The sequence below is a fragment of the Homalodisca vitripennis genome, chromosome X, assembly GCF_021130785.1.
Source record: "Homalodisca vitripennis isolate AUS2020 chromosome X, UT_GWSS_2.1, whole genome shotgun sequence".
In the NCBI taxonomy this organism is placed as follows: domain Eukaryota; kingdom Metazoa; phylum Arthropoda; class Insecta; order Hemiptera; family Cicadellidae; genus Homalodisca; species Homalodisca vitripennis.
In genome coordinates, this window is record NC_060215.1 from 13,338,549 (window position 1) to 13,355,552 (window position 17,004).

The 17,004-nt window shown below is 33.2% G+C and overlaps 1 protein-coding gene across 1 annotated transcript in view; it reads right to left on the bottom strand.

Annotated features, from left to right (window-relative positions):
- The window catches only part of LOC124368697 (OTU domain-containing protein 5), a 51,218-nt gene that overhangs the window by 7,673 nt on the left and 26,541 nt on the right, over positions 1–17,004 (bottom strand). Inside the window, exons 5-7 of the mRNA XM_046825997.1 lie at positions 16,450–16,606; positions 13,537–13,748; positions 10,697–10,828 (exon numbers count right to left, since the gene is read on the bottom strand). Of these exons, the coding sequence (XP_046681953.1) occupies positions 10,697–10,828; positions 13,537–13,748; positions 16,450–16,606 (501 nt within the window). The remainder of the gene's footprint in view (positions 1–10,696; positions 10,829–13,536; positions 13,749–16,449; positions 16,607–17,004) is intronic.

A 17,004-nucleotide genomic window follows, 5' to 3' on the forward strand; every position in this document is an offset into this window, starting at 1 on the left:
TTAGGTGATATCCAAAATATACCGAGTATTAAGGGGCCATTTTTAAGTGTTTTGTAGTTTTTAAGCCTCTGTGGTTGTAATGAAATGTATTAATTTAAAGTACAAGTTGTTATGTGTTGTGATTTAATTTTGAAAAGTACAGTATTTTACTAATGAAAAATCTATAAGTTTATGTTTTTAACAAATTTTTTCAGTAATTATTTACGATTAAAAGTGCACTTACATTGTACGTTCTGTAACATATGTTTTGTTTGAGCACATATACTGAACTTGCAGAGAGTGGATGTTTTGTATAGAGCAACTGTTATGAAGAGTTATTCCTTTTGATAACTTTTTACTGACTATAAAATAAATTAAATAAATACAATTGAATAAATAAAATAGAACTACTTTATTCAGCTATAACTAGTTATTCTGCCAACATCAAGCTAAAACTTGCCAAAACAGCTGATTGCCAATATTATTCAGTTAGTGATTTAATCTATTTTACAACTGATCACTCTGACTCATCTGGCCATAGACTGGTGACAACAATAAAACACATATGACATTGACCTTGAACATATAAACAGGTTCATTCTTAAACTACTTTCTGACAATATTATCACCAGTTACATTTTTACTAATTAACTTTGCTTGTACATATATTTTATAAAAGGAGAAAATATTATTGAATAATATTACATATTTTATATAATTAACTGAAAATTAATACTACAACTATACTCAAATTAATACTATAACTATATTTGATATAATTGGTAAAATAAAAAGTTATTGAGTTAACTCCACATACTGGCAATGAATTCTCCACTAAATAGAGTTACAGAAAATAGTGAGTTTTCAGTTGGAACTTTAGTCTTTGCCAAAGTGAGGGGTTACCCTGATTGGCCTGGAAAAATAATACATGTAGATAGTGAAACTTATAAAAAATGTCACAAAGTACAATTTTTTGCTTCAGATAAAACTGCAAATGTTTACAAAAATGACTTGTGTCACTATTACAACAATAGACTTAAGTACCCGGTTGAAAAAATATCTAAGTCAAATCAAGAACTTTATGATAAAGCTCTGGCTGAAATTAAAAACGAGTGGGAACGGAAACCTACATTATCTAGCCCAATAACTCAATCTCTAATAAATGCCCAATGCTCAACACTTAACACACAAAAAGAAAATCCTTTTATCTCAAAACAAAAGACAAAATCTTTACCTCATACTAAAGATAAGGGGTCTCCTAGACACACAACTCCTATTGCAAGCAAAAAAGATATTGAGTCCAGCAAAGATAAAACTTCTCATACTAACAAAAACTTAGTTCAAACAGAGAAAATGGATGTCAGTTAAAATACGCCCTCAGTTCCAGAGGCACAAACAAGCACTATTTTTCAAACTTTGATGGATGCTTCTGTGAATACTACGATCGATCTTGATCTAGATTACCAACTTCATGCTGTCACATATAAAAGTATCTCTTTGGGGAAAACCCTAGCTGAATTAAAAACAAATAATAATGATGATGATTTTCACACGCAAATCTTAAAGACAGAGTTAAATAAATATGAAACAGAAAATTTAACTCTTTTGGAGCTCTTGAAAATGACAATAAGTTATTAGCAGAGAGAATCACCAAGTTAGAGTCTGAATCAAATCATCTTAAATGTCTAAATTGTTACCCTCCAACAATAAAATACACTGAACAAACTCTAAACCCATTACAGCCTTCAGGTTCATCTATAACCAAACCTAATCACTGCAATACATTTCAAGTTCAGAGACAACCACCTAAAGTTCAAGAAAGAAGGGAATCAGTAAATAAATATAACTCATCATACTTGCTGATAGCCATGGTAAATATCTTGGCAATCTCATCGAACAAAAATCCTCAGTTAATGTTTGCTCCTTTGTAAGACCTGGAGCAAAACATGATGAAGTCACTGAGGATGTAGAGCAGCTGGCAGGAAAACTTACACACAACAACCACCTTCTGATCATTGCTGGTACAAACAATATCCAGAACACAAGCATAAGCTCACTGACGGTATTGACAAGTTGATAAATAATACACAACATACTAATCTAATTCTGAGCACAATACCCATGAGATATGACCAGCCAAACCTTGACCTCAAAATTTCCACAGTTAATTCAAAAATTGAAGAAATAGTAGCAAAACTCCCAAATCTAAAACTTCTCCCTCTTCATCTTCTTCCCAAACATCTTTATGCTTCTGATAGTATCCACTTTAACAAAAACGGAAAAGGCAGAATAGCGGAATTGGTCTCTAAATTGCTACATACCAATAAAAGTCATTTGAAGAAAACAGTTCTTACTACAAAAGATGTATCTGCTAGTCGATCTTCTGTTCTTGAGACTGCTATTACTGTTGTTGAAGACAATATGAGTAAAATCTTTGAACAATACAAGAATAATACAACAGTTGGCTTGGCACATACTGTGTCACGTGACTTCCATATGTCGGCAGGTGTGGCGGTTAAATTTCATGATAGATTTGGCCGCCCATGTGAATCTGACCTCATCTACAAAAACTTAGCACACCAGAAAATCAACAATGGCCCATCTGTGTACAGCTTGGTGACTAAGGAGGTGTACTGGGGCAAACCAACTAAGGAAGACTATAATGAAGCTTTCCGTCAACTACAATTGGACTTTCAAACCAAGAACTTAAAAATATTGGTGTGCTCTGCAATGGGCTGTGTTAGAGACTTAATCCAGCCACATCACTTTGTAGTAACTCACAATGAATTTGTTAGGCTACTAAGGGACCCGATAGCAGCTGCTCAACTCCAACCACAAGAGGACAGCATAGCAGTACAAGAAACTCGGCAGGAGGACCAGTCAACAAGATCTGACACCTACACCCCCACTACCAGTGTTGAGCTCCAACCATTTGCTTCCCTCTCTGGGTGTGCAAACAGTGTTGTGCAGTGTGAAAATGGTCATTCTGTTATCGAAAGTGCTACCCAAGAAAATAGTGTCCAGGAGGAAAGTTTGTCTTTGCATGATTGCCCTATAAATAATACTAATGTTCAACTATATGTAACACAACAAAAATCACTTATACGAAATTTAAACTCCAACAAATGTAACCTTAATGTTAATGACCCCAATTTTTTTTAGAATAATAGACAACACAACTGTAAAAAAACCTTTAAAAATCCTTCAACTCAATATACAAAGCATTAGAAATAAACTTTTAGAATTAGAACAATTTTGCAACATTGAAAATATTGATATTATTTGTATTTCTGAACACTGGTTGCTTTCTGATGAGGTAGATCTGTACACACCACATGAATTTGTGTCAGCTAGCTTTTACTGTAAGAGTAATAAAAAAAAAATGGGGTACAGGGATTTTTATCAGACCAAACATTAAATATAAAGTAGTACAGTTTGAAAAAATTAGCAGTGAAGTAGATTGTGAAATTTTCTGTATAAAATTGGTGGAACAAAATATTGTTATTGTTAGTTTGTACAGATCACCTCAAGGTAATATTGATACATTTTTTCAAACATTTGAACAGGCAATGAAGCATGTATCAAGTAATGATACACTGATAACTGTTTCAGGAGATTTTAATATTGAAATGGTTTTAATACGGGATCATAAAGCTATAACCTTTTCCAACTTACTTAAGTCACTAAATTTAAAATGTACTGTTCAGGTTCCCACACACTGTACATCTTGTATAGACAATATCTTAGTTAATTTTACAGAGAATTTGTATACAATTAAGTCTTTTGAAGGATGTTTTGCTGACCATAACTCTCATGTGCTAGAGGTTTATTCTAATAAATATTGCCATAAATCTTCAAATATTAATGCAGGCAATAACATTTTTGTACGCAAGCAGTCAGAAAATGAAATTTATTTATTTATTGATCTTTTAAAAACTGAAAACTGGGAAATGGTTGATGACTTTAACTGTGATAAAATAATAGTAGAAGAACTATGTAACAACTTTTTAAAATGCTATATAAATCTTTGGCATTACTGTTCTCCACCTATTAGTAAAAAAAGTAGAGATAAAATTTAAAAAGTGCAATGGTACAACCAGAGTTTAGCAAAAGAGAGAAATTATATGCTTAATTTATACAATATTTATAAAAATTTAAGAAACAGTAGCTCAGAGGGTTGGGAATTAGCTTATAGGACCTACCGTCAATGTAAAGGAAATTATAGAAATAATTTAAAGCATGCCAAGAGACGAGCATGTGAAAGATACATAGAAAAAGCCCCTAATAAATGTAAAGCCGCCTGGGATATCATCAAGCAAGAAAGTAATTCCAGTACACAACACACAGTTACACTCAAACCAACAGAATTAAACAACTTTTTCCTAAATTCTGTCTCTGAACTTTCAAACAGCATCCCATCCACTAACGTTTTATTCTCTGACCTTCTAAGAAATAATCCAGTCCCTCCTAACACTTTTTATTGGCAAACCGTTACTGCGGACCAGGTAGTAAATGTTGTATCAAATTTCTCCAACTCCAAAAATACGGATTTATATTGGATTTCAAATTGTTTAGTAATAAAAACAATTCATATTATCAAAGAACCATTAGCATTTATTCTTTGCAAATGTTTCGAGTTTGGTTACTTTCCTGAGTTGCTTAAAACCTACAAAATTGTTCCAGTTTATAAGAAGGGCGATAGGCTATTGCCTCAAAATTATCGACCCATAACCATTGTTCCAATATTTTCTAAAATATTAAAGTCACTAATGCATAAACAGCTATCCCAGTACTTTGAACGATTCAGTCTTCTATCTGATTCCCAATTTAGTTTCCTGGAAGGTCGCTCAACTATAAAAGCGGTCATGGAAGTAGTAAATTACTCTCTTAATGCCTTTGAAAATAAAGAATCAGTAGCCCTTTCGATGATGGATTTAAGTAAAGCATTCGATTGTGTCCTCTTTAATATTATCATAGAGAAATTGAAATTTTATGGAGTCTCAGAAGAATCATCTAATCTAATTCGGTCTTACTTAACTAATAGAAAGCAATATGTTTCAATTCGGAGTAATAATTCTTCTGTAAAACCAGTGAAAATGGGTGTCCCCCAAGGCTCAGTACTTGGCCCCTTTTTCTTTACTATTATAATAAATGATCTACCAAATAATTTGAATGTTAGTTCAGTAGTCTACGCAGACGACACTTCCCTTTTTGCAAGTAATAAAAACCTCCCTTATTTATTCACTAAAATGAAACAAGCTGAAAATGAAGCTTTAAAATGGTTTTCCTCAAACAAATTGCTATGTAACCAAGAAAAAACTCAAAACATTATTCTTAGCTTATCCAATAACACTAAAGATGTCCAATCCACAAAATTACTCGGTATTCAAATTGATTCTAAACTAAACTGGTCCCATCACATTAATAACTTATGCAGTAGGCTCTCGCGAGTAAGTTATCTTTTTTGGAAACAACTTATGCAGTAGGCTCTCGCGAGTAAGTTATCTTTTTTGGAAACTAAGAGATGTTGTTTCTTTGAATACTTGAGGACAGCACACTTTGGTTTATTCCAGTCTCATATTTCTTATGGATTAACCCATTGCGGATCGTATTGTTTTGGCGCGCGGGCACCAGTGGGCGCGAATTAATTCACGGGCAGCGGCCGCACGAACAGCAATGGTGCGCCACATCGTATCGTTCGCTATTGTATACTAGAAAATTCAGCTGCGAAGGTATTTGTTCAGATGGAACATGGGCCTGCTGGGGTATCAGTGATGTAGGAATGATAACACGCGAGCAAGGTTACGGCGTGGCAGGGATGATGTCTGAATCATAGTCTAAATAAAGCGGCTCGGGCGAATCGATTGCAACATCCGGGCCATTGTCTAGACTAAACCCACCAACATGTACGTCTGCGTCGTTTAGTTGTGTCACTAACCTCAAAAGTATTATAATAACAACTGAGGAAAACACCCAATCAGAAGCACTAAAAAGCAGAGAGTAAACTCATATGAATGATTTTTCAACTTCGACATACAACTGCGATCTGTAGGATATTTATAAAACTTTTAAAAACTCTAAACGTAGACCGTTGTTAAACACTCTTAGTAGACAAGTGAAGACGTTCGCCCGATCTATCAGACATTAACAGAACTATTTGGAGGGAAATTTAAAAGCAGACCGCTTTTGCGACCTGAGCTCGTCACCGTGCCGTTAGGCCCGGCCGCTGCGTGACGAGCCCAGCTCGTCAATGATCCGCAATGGGTTAATACTTTGGGGTCATTCTTCTCACGTTAAAGATATTTTGATAATACAAAAGAGGGTTTTACGAACAATCTGTAGAACTGAATTCTTAGAACACTGTAAACAACTTTTTATTAGTTTAAAAATTGATTAGTTTAGTTTTGATTGATTGATTGATTGAATTCTCACAATTATAAACCTATACATCTTCCATCTATTATTATATGTAAAAACTAATCTGCGCTCAGTCACACTTAGACAAGATTTGCATTTGTATAATACTAGAAATCGTGATAAGCTTGATATACCTCAGCACAGGCTGGCCAAAACAGGTTCATCTCACATGGTGAACAGCATTGTTTTCTTTAATAAACTTAATGTAACAGCTTGGACTGCCTCAACTGGGGTGTTTAAGAGTAAGGTATTACATTGGTTACAACAAAATTCATTTTATAATCTAGAGGATTTTCTAAATCATGATGTGGATGTAGAATTTTGATTCTGAATAAATAAATAGTGCCAGAGTAGTAATTAAACTCACACATTGTAAAACCGCAATTGTAAAATTGTACTGTAAATTTTACATGTCTAATTTAAAAAATATTTTATTCTATTTTCTCTATTATGTCTATTATCATTAATACATGACTATGGCTATTTCATTATATGTAAAATGTGATCAATGGCAATAAAAATTATGATTATGATTACCCTTTGATGTTTACATACATAAAAAAAGATAAATAATGTCTTATTTCATCAGGCGAAGTTAGGTCAGTCTTTTGTGGTTATTTATTTGATCAAAAAATGGATAAAAAAAAAAACCACTTGGTGTTTAAGGAAAATACTAAGGGCAGTCAGAGGGTTAAAAGTTTTAAACTTTCCCTGAAAAGCATTTTTTTTTAGCCAACATTTTATCTGATGGGCGAATTCTTAAATACTCAATGTTCACCTGAAAATGTTACCGTTATTTAGCTACTAAACAATTTATATGTATTGAACTGATGTCATATTATGTTTACTTAACTATGCTAACATTGTAAAACCAAAATGAGTAATAAATGAAAAAATTTGAAAGAATGGACAACTGATTTACATGGTTTGGTAACAGAGCCGGATTTAACGATTTGGCGCCTCTAGGCCTACCAGAAGACAGTGCCCAGTCTCTTTTTCCATTTGAACGTTGAACGTTTAAAAACTAGCAATCACAGATGTATTCTATGGCATGTAATACGCAATGTGTTCTGGATGTATTCTATAAACGTATTACGTAATTTCATATACGTAATATGTTTATAGGAGATAGTAAAAAAAGTGAGATGGTTACGATACAGTGTCCTTCCACCATTTGTTTTCCAGATTATCCCAACTTTTTAATTAAGCAAAAGTTACTAAATCTGTCCATGATATTTTAGAGTGTTAGGAGTGTTTGTAAAAAGCAGGTTAAAATATCAGTACAAATGAAAAATTGATTTTGTTATTACTGCCCGAACATCTCACCCGTTTTATCCTCGTTGTATTTCAAATGCTACTCAATACAGTTCACAATCGATGCTATCACATAAATTATTTGTAACGTCAATATCAGTTTAGTGTAAAATAAATACATTTTAAAATAAAACATTCATGAGTGATAAATGAATAATAAAAACAGTGTGCGTAGTAAAATGTACAATGCTCTGAGGGCCAACAATAACTCTAACAAGTGAATACTGTGCTTGACGCTTGTGTAGATAATGTGGGCCTCTACCAATAGCATACTTTGTGTATGATGCACTCTAGTTGTGACACGATTGAAACCAACATTGAATTAACAATTTTATTACATTAAATCAGTTAAAGATCTATTTATATATAGCATACACTTTCATTACCTCATATTATTTTCAATACAACTAACCTTTAATTTAACCCTTTGAGTGTAATTAAATCTATTTTCCTATGTTATTAATAATTATGACAAACAGTAGGTAATAATGATAGTTAATAGATTAAATTAATTAAGTAATCAATACTAAATTAAACTTTAATGGCACTTAATTGGTAGATTTCTAATTTATAATACTAAATTATTACAATTTCGTATATTTGCTTAATCCCTTCAATTCACAATGTATTTTTATATATTTGCAAAGTTTTCGGAAAAGATTGTTATTACACATTACCACTAAACAGATTTTCATAACTTTTTTCAATAAAATAAAGAATATAATACATATTTTTCTGTTAAAAATAAATCACAGTATATTTTTGATATGTGCTAGTATGAATTGTTTTTAAACTTTTTATAAGCTTTTGAGTTTTATTCAAAATTGTCCATATGTATTAATTTGAATTTCTAGGATGTTTTAAAGTTATATATATATAAAAACACACTACCATACCGTAGTAATTTTATTTACATAAAGTGCCAACTGCTTACAAAAACACTGCAAAACAGCCTAATACAATAAAATCAATGAAGTTTTAGCATAATAATAGTCTAACACAACAGTAATCAATGAAGTGTATCTATTATAATGTAATACTATATTTAAAAAAATGAACTTACATTTTTAATGTATGGAGTTTTTTTTACTATGAAAACATCCAAATATCAATATTGATATTATTACACTAATACATGTACAGTGTTCACTAATTTATGATTTGTTTTTACATTAAAACACAATTACAGAAAAAAGAAAACATACTACCAAACATGTAATTCGCATCTGAACAATTCATTGGCTGACAAACCATAACAACATCATAGTTAATTATCACTCCAAAGACCTATGAAGAAGAAATCATAAAAAGGTATTAATCGATACATAAAAAATATTGAATGCAGCTAAATGATTACTCGGATATTTCAACAGCATACTAAGAGGGGGTACCTAAAAGAAACCGGAATAGCATTGCCGTGGGCGGAGCTTGTGTAGTACACATTTCTGCCACTAGGCGTGTATAGCACAACTCACAGCCAGTTCAGTGCCACCTTTATTGTCAATCTGGCTTGTTCTGTTCATCTGCAGTGATTGTTTTTGCTATTGCTGTTATGTTCTTGTTTCGTTTTTTATGATGCCAAGTTTGTTCCTTGGGTTCTGACTAACATCAGGAACATGGGAGTTGAAACATGTCGTGTTTTGAAACAACAGCTTGAAACTGATCCAGATTTTCTGTCAAAGATCACGTCACCCCGTCCAAAAAAATGTCAAATCAAATCAAACATCAAAACAATGTGATTTGCTTTTTTTATGAAAATGGCATAGTTTATTCAGAGTTTGTTCTCACACGTCAGACCATCAATTAAACCTTTTCTTTGGAAGTATTAAGAAGATTACGCAATAGTGTTCGTCAAAAAAGACTCGATCCGTGACAGACAGGAGACCGGTTCTTCCACCACAACGCACATACACACACAGCCATCTCTGTTAGACAGTTTTTGGCTAAAAATTGCAAGATTCCACTGCCCCACGCACCTTACTCACCTAACCTGGCACCGTGCAACTTTTTCTTATTTCCACGTATGAAAAGGGGCATGAAAGGACACCGATTTGACAAAATTGAAGAGGTCAAGAAAAAAACGAGGAGCTGTCAGCCATTTCTAAAGATGAGTACAAAAAATGTTTTGAACAGTGGAAACACCGGTGGGTCAAATGTATTAGTTGTAATGGAGAGTACTTTGAAGAGATCAGATTTTTTTGTACAAAATATATAGCTTTTATAAATAATTCCGGTTTCTTTTGGGTACCCCCTTGTATATTAAATGACATCTAAATACAGATCACCGAGCTAATAGATGCCGTAGCACTCAAAGTCTAAAATTTTATAATGCTCTTACATTACTTCAAAATATAATTGTGGTTAAAATCATAAATATGTAAATGACTATGGAAGTGTCAACAATTAGGTAACCACATAAGGTTTTTGGTGTTGGAAATGACATCCTGGATTACCTCACAATGTTTGATCCTTTACTTAAAGGGCATCCTGTACACACACACACACACACACACACACACACACACACACACACGCACGCGCACACACACACACACACACACACACACACATATATGTATGTATGTATGTATGTGTGTATACACACAATTGTTGATAGTTCCAAGTCACTTACATGTATTTGATTTTAACCAGAATTATGTTTTGAAGCAATGAAAACATTTTATAATCATTAAAAACTAATAATATTATTACTAACTAATATGCTATTTTTGTTGTTGTTGAGGTAATACATTAAACATTCTTCAAGAATATAGTAATAGTTTAAGGTAATTTAATATGTTTGGAGTTAAAACTGTTAATAACTAATCGTTGATGTTCAATCTGGCAGGGCATTTAACAGTACTTTAAATTTTTGTTACAAAATAAAGTTTTATTACATATATTTTATGTTCTATGAAGAGATTCAATAAACAAATCTAGATACAAGTAACTATGAATGTATGTAAACTTATAAAATAAGTATTACCCTTGCAAGAGCTTTGTCTCTTTTCTCAGTGTCTCTAAGCCATTGCAGGTAACTGTCTCTGGCCACCTGCTCCTCAATAGCTTCATTGGTTGCCTCCCAGTCAGTTGCCCGTAACTTGTCCTCCAACATGGCCTGTCCAAACACACATTACATTGTATTACAAGACTTGTACTGGGAGAAATGCAAATACAATACAGTCGTGGCAGCATTAGCTTACATGTAATAAGCTGAGGATACTACACAAGACGTGCTCTGGCTGAAATTATGGTGCAATATAGAATAGGTTAGAATACTGTGAAAAATGTACAGACTCAATACGATCATGTCTGCATTAGTTTACATGTAATAAGCTGAGGATACTACACAAGACGTGCTCTGGCTGAAATTATGGTGCAATATAGAATAGGTTAGAATACTGTGAAAAATGTACAGACTCAATACGATCATGTCTGCATTAGCTTACATGTAATAAGCTGAGGATACTACACAAGACGTGCTCTGGCTGAAATTATGGTGCAATATAGAATAGGTTAGAATACTGTGAGAAATGTACAGACTCAATACGATCATGTCTGCATTAGTTTACATGTAATAAGCTGAGGATACTACACAAGACGTGCTCTGGCTGAAATTATTGTGCAATATAGAATAGGTTAGAATACTGTGAGAAATGTACAGACTCAATACGATCATGTCTGCATTAGTTTACATGTAATAAGCTGAGGATACTACACAAGACGTGCTCTGGCTGAAATTATTGTGCAATATAGAATAGGTTAGAATACTGTGAGAAATGTACAGACTCAATACGATCATGTCTGCATTAGTTTACATGTAATAAGCTGAGGATACTACACAAGACGTGCTCTGGCTGAAATTATGGTGCAATATAGAATAGGTTAGAATACTGTGAGAAATGTACAGACTCAATACGATCATGTCTGCATTAGTTTACATGTAATAAGCTGAGGATACTACACAAGACGTGCTCTGGCTGAAATTATTGTGCAATATAGAATAGGTTAGAATACTGTGAGAAATGTACAGACTCAATACGATTAACGCAGCAATACTAGCTAATGCAAGTCAAGGAAGAACAAAGACTGATCCTTTGCCCTGTGGCTTGCATACTATGAAAAAATATACTTGTATACACATAAAACTTTTGGAGAGAGAATTTTTTTTAGTTATTTGATATTATACCAGTTTTGTTAGTTATTTGAAATTGAGTAGCAAAAGATTAAAAATTTTCATTCTTGAATTTTTACGCTATTGAATATTTAGCTTATGTAACGGCTGAAAAAAAAATGGAAAGGACAGATGTCATTTGACTGTTGTGAAGTGTTGACTTTAAGACCCAATCTTTGCCAGACTAGAAATTCAGTTTAAGCCGAACGGAATTTGTATAAACAGAAAGGCGACTAATCCCGAAGAGGTCTATTTCAGCATGACTGAAATTTTGAAATTCAATATATAACAGACACAGGTTAAAACCTAAAGTACAGTGTTTATTAGGGTTCTAATTTACTTTAGCCACCTTAGCTATAATAATCTCAAACCACTTTAACCAATTTCTTAAAATAGTATGTTTTCATTTCCATTTACTTACTTACTACTTACTGCCTTGGCTCTTGGTACCCAAGGTGGTACTTTGCCTCGCCAACACACTGCCTCCAGATCTCTCTATCCATTGCCTCTTCTTCCCTTTTTCCCAGTTTTCTTTTTCATTTCCATTTATTTATTTTAATTTTTATGTGGTTGCAAAATTTTTGATGATGTAGTTATGTAAAATTTTAGGTTATATCTCAAATAGTCCATCAATCCAGGGGACCGAAGGGGAATCAGGGTTTCTGGGTGAGAGAGATAACAAGCTAAGGAGAGGTAGGCATTGGTGGAGGGGATAATAGTAATACGACGAAAAAAGTAAAGGGAATTTTAGAGTTCAGAGCATTTTTGAATCAGATTCTACCTCTATTGAGATTTTTTTCCTGTGCTCTCGGTCTTGTTCCTCTTTTTCGATATTTTTGTAACATTTTCTACTAATACTAATGCGCATCTTATTTCCGCATCTCGCTATTAAATTATTGTTACCCGTTTCAATCAGATTTTACTGCGTAGTAGGTTTAAAAATAAAGATGCTGTTCTTTGTATTTCGTTGTCGCCATTAATAATTGTGTACACGAGTTTTCTTTTACCTTCTACAAATAGCAAAGAGGTTTTACGTGTGAATAATGTGCAGTGGATGTTCCCTGAAGTTTTTTGATTGCTTTCCAATAAACAATTCGGAAATTGTGCCGTTTTTAGTTCAACATTAGAGTTTTAAACGCGTTTTTTTGTGTATAAAATGTGGTCACCTAGCTGAGGATACACTATATTTCGTAGTTTTAGACGCTGGGCCAACTTCATAACTTTCCCCGAGCAGCCGCCAAATTATATCCTCATCTTCATTTAATATTCTGTAAGTTTCTATACTTTTTATTTCTTTATTGTTTTATATATGTTTCAAAATTTATTATTTTAATTCTTGTGTTGGTCTCTGGGAAGGCCACTTTTCCAATAACAAAACATGTTGAACAAACTTTGGGCAGAAGGATGTTTTTCTTTTTTTTTGCCAGATGTGCAGGGTGGCGCCCTTAGCCTGCATTGATGGCCAGGAGCATTTCTGACATAATTTCAGTTATTATTTAAGCTTTTCTCTCTTTATATCTATTGTACATTCTCCTATACATTTATTTTCTTAATTCAAGTTGAAATTTTGACAAATAGTGTGAAGTGGCTAAAGTAAACATTTACCTTAATTAGTATGACATTCAGGTAAAGTATGTGCCTGTAGGTGGTACCTGCTCAATATGAAAATCTTCACTCTGACGCATAGCATCTTTGATGAGACTCTTCTCTGCGCCTCCGGGACTAAAATTTGGCAGTCCTAGGCCGACACCAATAGTGGCTTTGTGCGGGTCCACTATACTGTTGTAGTGGCTCCCACGCTGGTAGGATAGACGAATAGGCTCATTGTCTGACTTTTGCACACCGTGAAATATGTTTATTGGCTCTGAAACATAAAATGTAATTAACCCTTTGAGTGCCAAGAGCCGATGAGATTGGCTCACCAACAATTCCAAAAGATGCAGAGGACTGATGAAGCCGGTTTGCTGATACTTCCAAAAAGTGCTGAGGGCTGTCTAGATCAACTTTTAGAATATTTGTTATTCTGCTACTAAATGCTCATATATGGGATTGTAATTGGTCTCATTTTATATATAACAAATCAAATAAAACTCAATTATACATATACTTACTTTTTTGAAGCTTTATTTGCATAGGGAACAATAAAGAAGGTGCGTACAAATAAATTACGATAATAAAATCACAATTTTTGTATTAAACGAATTCTACAGGTTGTATCATTTAACTAAATACTTATAAGTTATAGCCTACTTCTCTCCATGCACTATGAAACTAAAATAATCCCATTATTCTTATGTTTATAAAGTTGTGAATTGGTGGAACACTACATAAATATCAAAAGAGTATTTGGCCGTGAGGAATACTACCTGCCATAAACACTTGACAAAGGGTTAATTTTATTTAGTGTATAAAAAACAGTGTTGAAAACAAATAACAAAAACTTCTATTTGTACTGTATAATAAAATATATTTTACTGTTTTATTGTATTTTCCTGTCTATATCTCAGTTTAGCTCAATAATAGTGTGGAATATCTATACATCATATTTATATACATCAATATCTCTTAATTACAATGATTTGGTTGTTATACATAGACACACACAGATTATGCTTTCAGTGAAAACCATAATGCAAAGAACAACAATAAACCATATTTATATAATAAGAGAAGCAAGATATTTTAGTAAAACTTATATTTAGTAAGTTATTGAATATTTACAATTGGATGAATCTAAACAATGTTTGTAAAAAATGGTGGCTGCTAAAATGAATCTATTTCATAATAATAACAAACAAACAAATAATGTATGTAAAAGTACTAAGAAACATTTTAGTGCTGGTATTAAAAAACAATCTCACATTAAACTTGAATTAGATGGTAAATTAGTTACACAACATAAGGAAAATTTTGTAATATTAATAATTTTTTTAAGTACACTAGCTCATCAACGATTTATAGTTAGAATAACCACAATATAAATTTTAATCATTTAATCCAATCTTTGATTGCTCCCGTATTACGAAATTTAGTACATTTAGGCCCATTACTGTTGACGAAATCATAAAACATGAAATCCTTTCGACAAGTGGTTATGATGCTTCTTATGTATGTCATCATTGTTTTGGTTAAACAACTTATTCATCTAATTCTCATCATCAATTTGCAGTATATTTCCAGCAAAATAAAAATTGCTGAAGTAATACATACATAAAAAAGTGATGCCAAATGTTTGCATAATTACTGACCATCAACTTTATTGTCACGAACTTATTAAAGTTGTATGAGAAAGCAGTTTACAACTAATCAGGATCATATCTGAGAATACACATTTTACATGATAATGAACACTACGCTTTTAGACCAGGAATATTTGTTGTAACTGCTATAATAGAATACTTGTAAGCAGGCCTTTACTCAATAAATACCCAGTAAGGCCTTTAACTGTGTGTCACACCATCTTCTTTCGAATCAAATTTAAAGTGAAGGAATTAATAACAATACCTTAAAATGGTTTGAATCTTGAATTAGATTAAGAAAGGTATTATAGTTCACAATATGTTGTAATTAAACACTTAAAAAATAACCGATTAGTTACCAGTTGTTTCTCTCTTGCTAAGATTCAACATTGGGTACCACAAGGATCTATTTTAAATTCACTCCTATTTATTTGCTATATAAGAGGCCTATCATCCACATCTTTGAATATTTTTGTAGTAAAATATGTCATTATGCAGATGATGCAGGATTATTAATTAGCAACTAATTCTTACAAAATGTAGAAATTCAATATTTTAATTGCTCAAATAATGCAGATAGCATTTTATCTATTACAACAAAGATCAGCTTAGCAAAGAAGTTTATAGGCTTAGCCTCTACCTTGAATACTCTTCACGCCACTAACAAATCCATTGGTTTCCCTACAACACCAAAACATCTATAAAATATATATTAATCTAAATTCAAAGTCTTGGTACAGACTAATAAAATTGATCAATTATATAAACTACTAGTTGTTAGAGCATTTTCTTATCTAAGGTTTCACAGATAAGTTCTATCATTTTATCTTATCACCTGGGCAGATAATGGATATATTTGGTTATAGCTCTGTAGCACAAAACAGACAAGCAGGTGGATGCTGGACAAAAAGCAGCCCCCTCCTCCTGGGTCTGGTGAATGTCTTCTATAAATACTTCCTTAACAACCATGATAGGCATGAAGCATGCACCTTCCATTTCCAAGGTATTTTGTGAACTAAAAAACTCCAAGAGACAAAATGTGTAATGTCGGATATACTTTCTGTTTGTCGTTTTAGTCAAAGTCTACCATTCTATGATGTGGGAAGGGTTAAGATACAATAAAGGCTACTATTCGTTATATTTCATTTATGCTAATTTCTATCCAGTTTTAATGTAATTAGTAGACCAACATATTTGTTAGCTGTGTCATTTGTATTTATAATCAATTTATCTTGCAACTTCAACAGCATACATGCCTGATTTATTCTTATTTAATACTCTGTGCCAGAGGTAGAACATTCCAGATACAACTGGTTTGACTCTTACCTTTCCCATAGCAGAAGACCTCGATGGTGCGATTGTACATCTCGCTCATAGCTTGCATCTCGATGTGATTGCCGTGAGTACACTCCAGGCGTTTTCTGTTCACGTATGTGGTGAAATCCTCAGTTACGTACTGTGAAAAGTAGTCCCCGTTTGCTGCCTGTAAACAGAGGATCATTATTCAACATCAATCCTGGGATTTTGCAATACAAATGCCTTATGGCTTGAATGATGTTAACACATTCGCTGCGGGCCACTGTCCGGACAGTCCCGTGACCCTCGCCAAAACTGTGAGGCACTGTCCGGACAGTGCCAAAACGCACAATGCATTGCTTATTCGTTTCGCTTGTCACGTTCTGCGATCTTGCGGGAATTGTAGGAAACTTTTCAAGCTTGTTCTAGATGAAGTATACTTACTTTATGATACGTCAGTTCGTCCTGGAAATGCGGGCCTACTGTCCCGACAGTGCCAGCGAAACAGCTGAAATTTCACATGTTTATTGCTATTATGAACCAGTAGGAAAACAATAAAACACGTGTTCCTAATTTCTTTTCCCT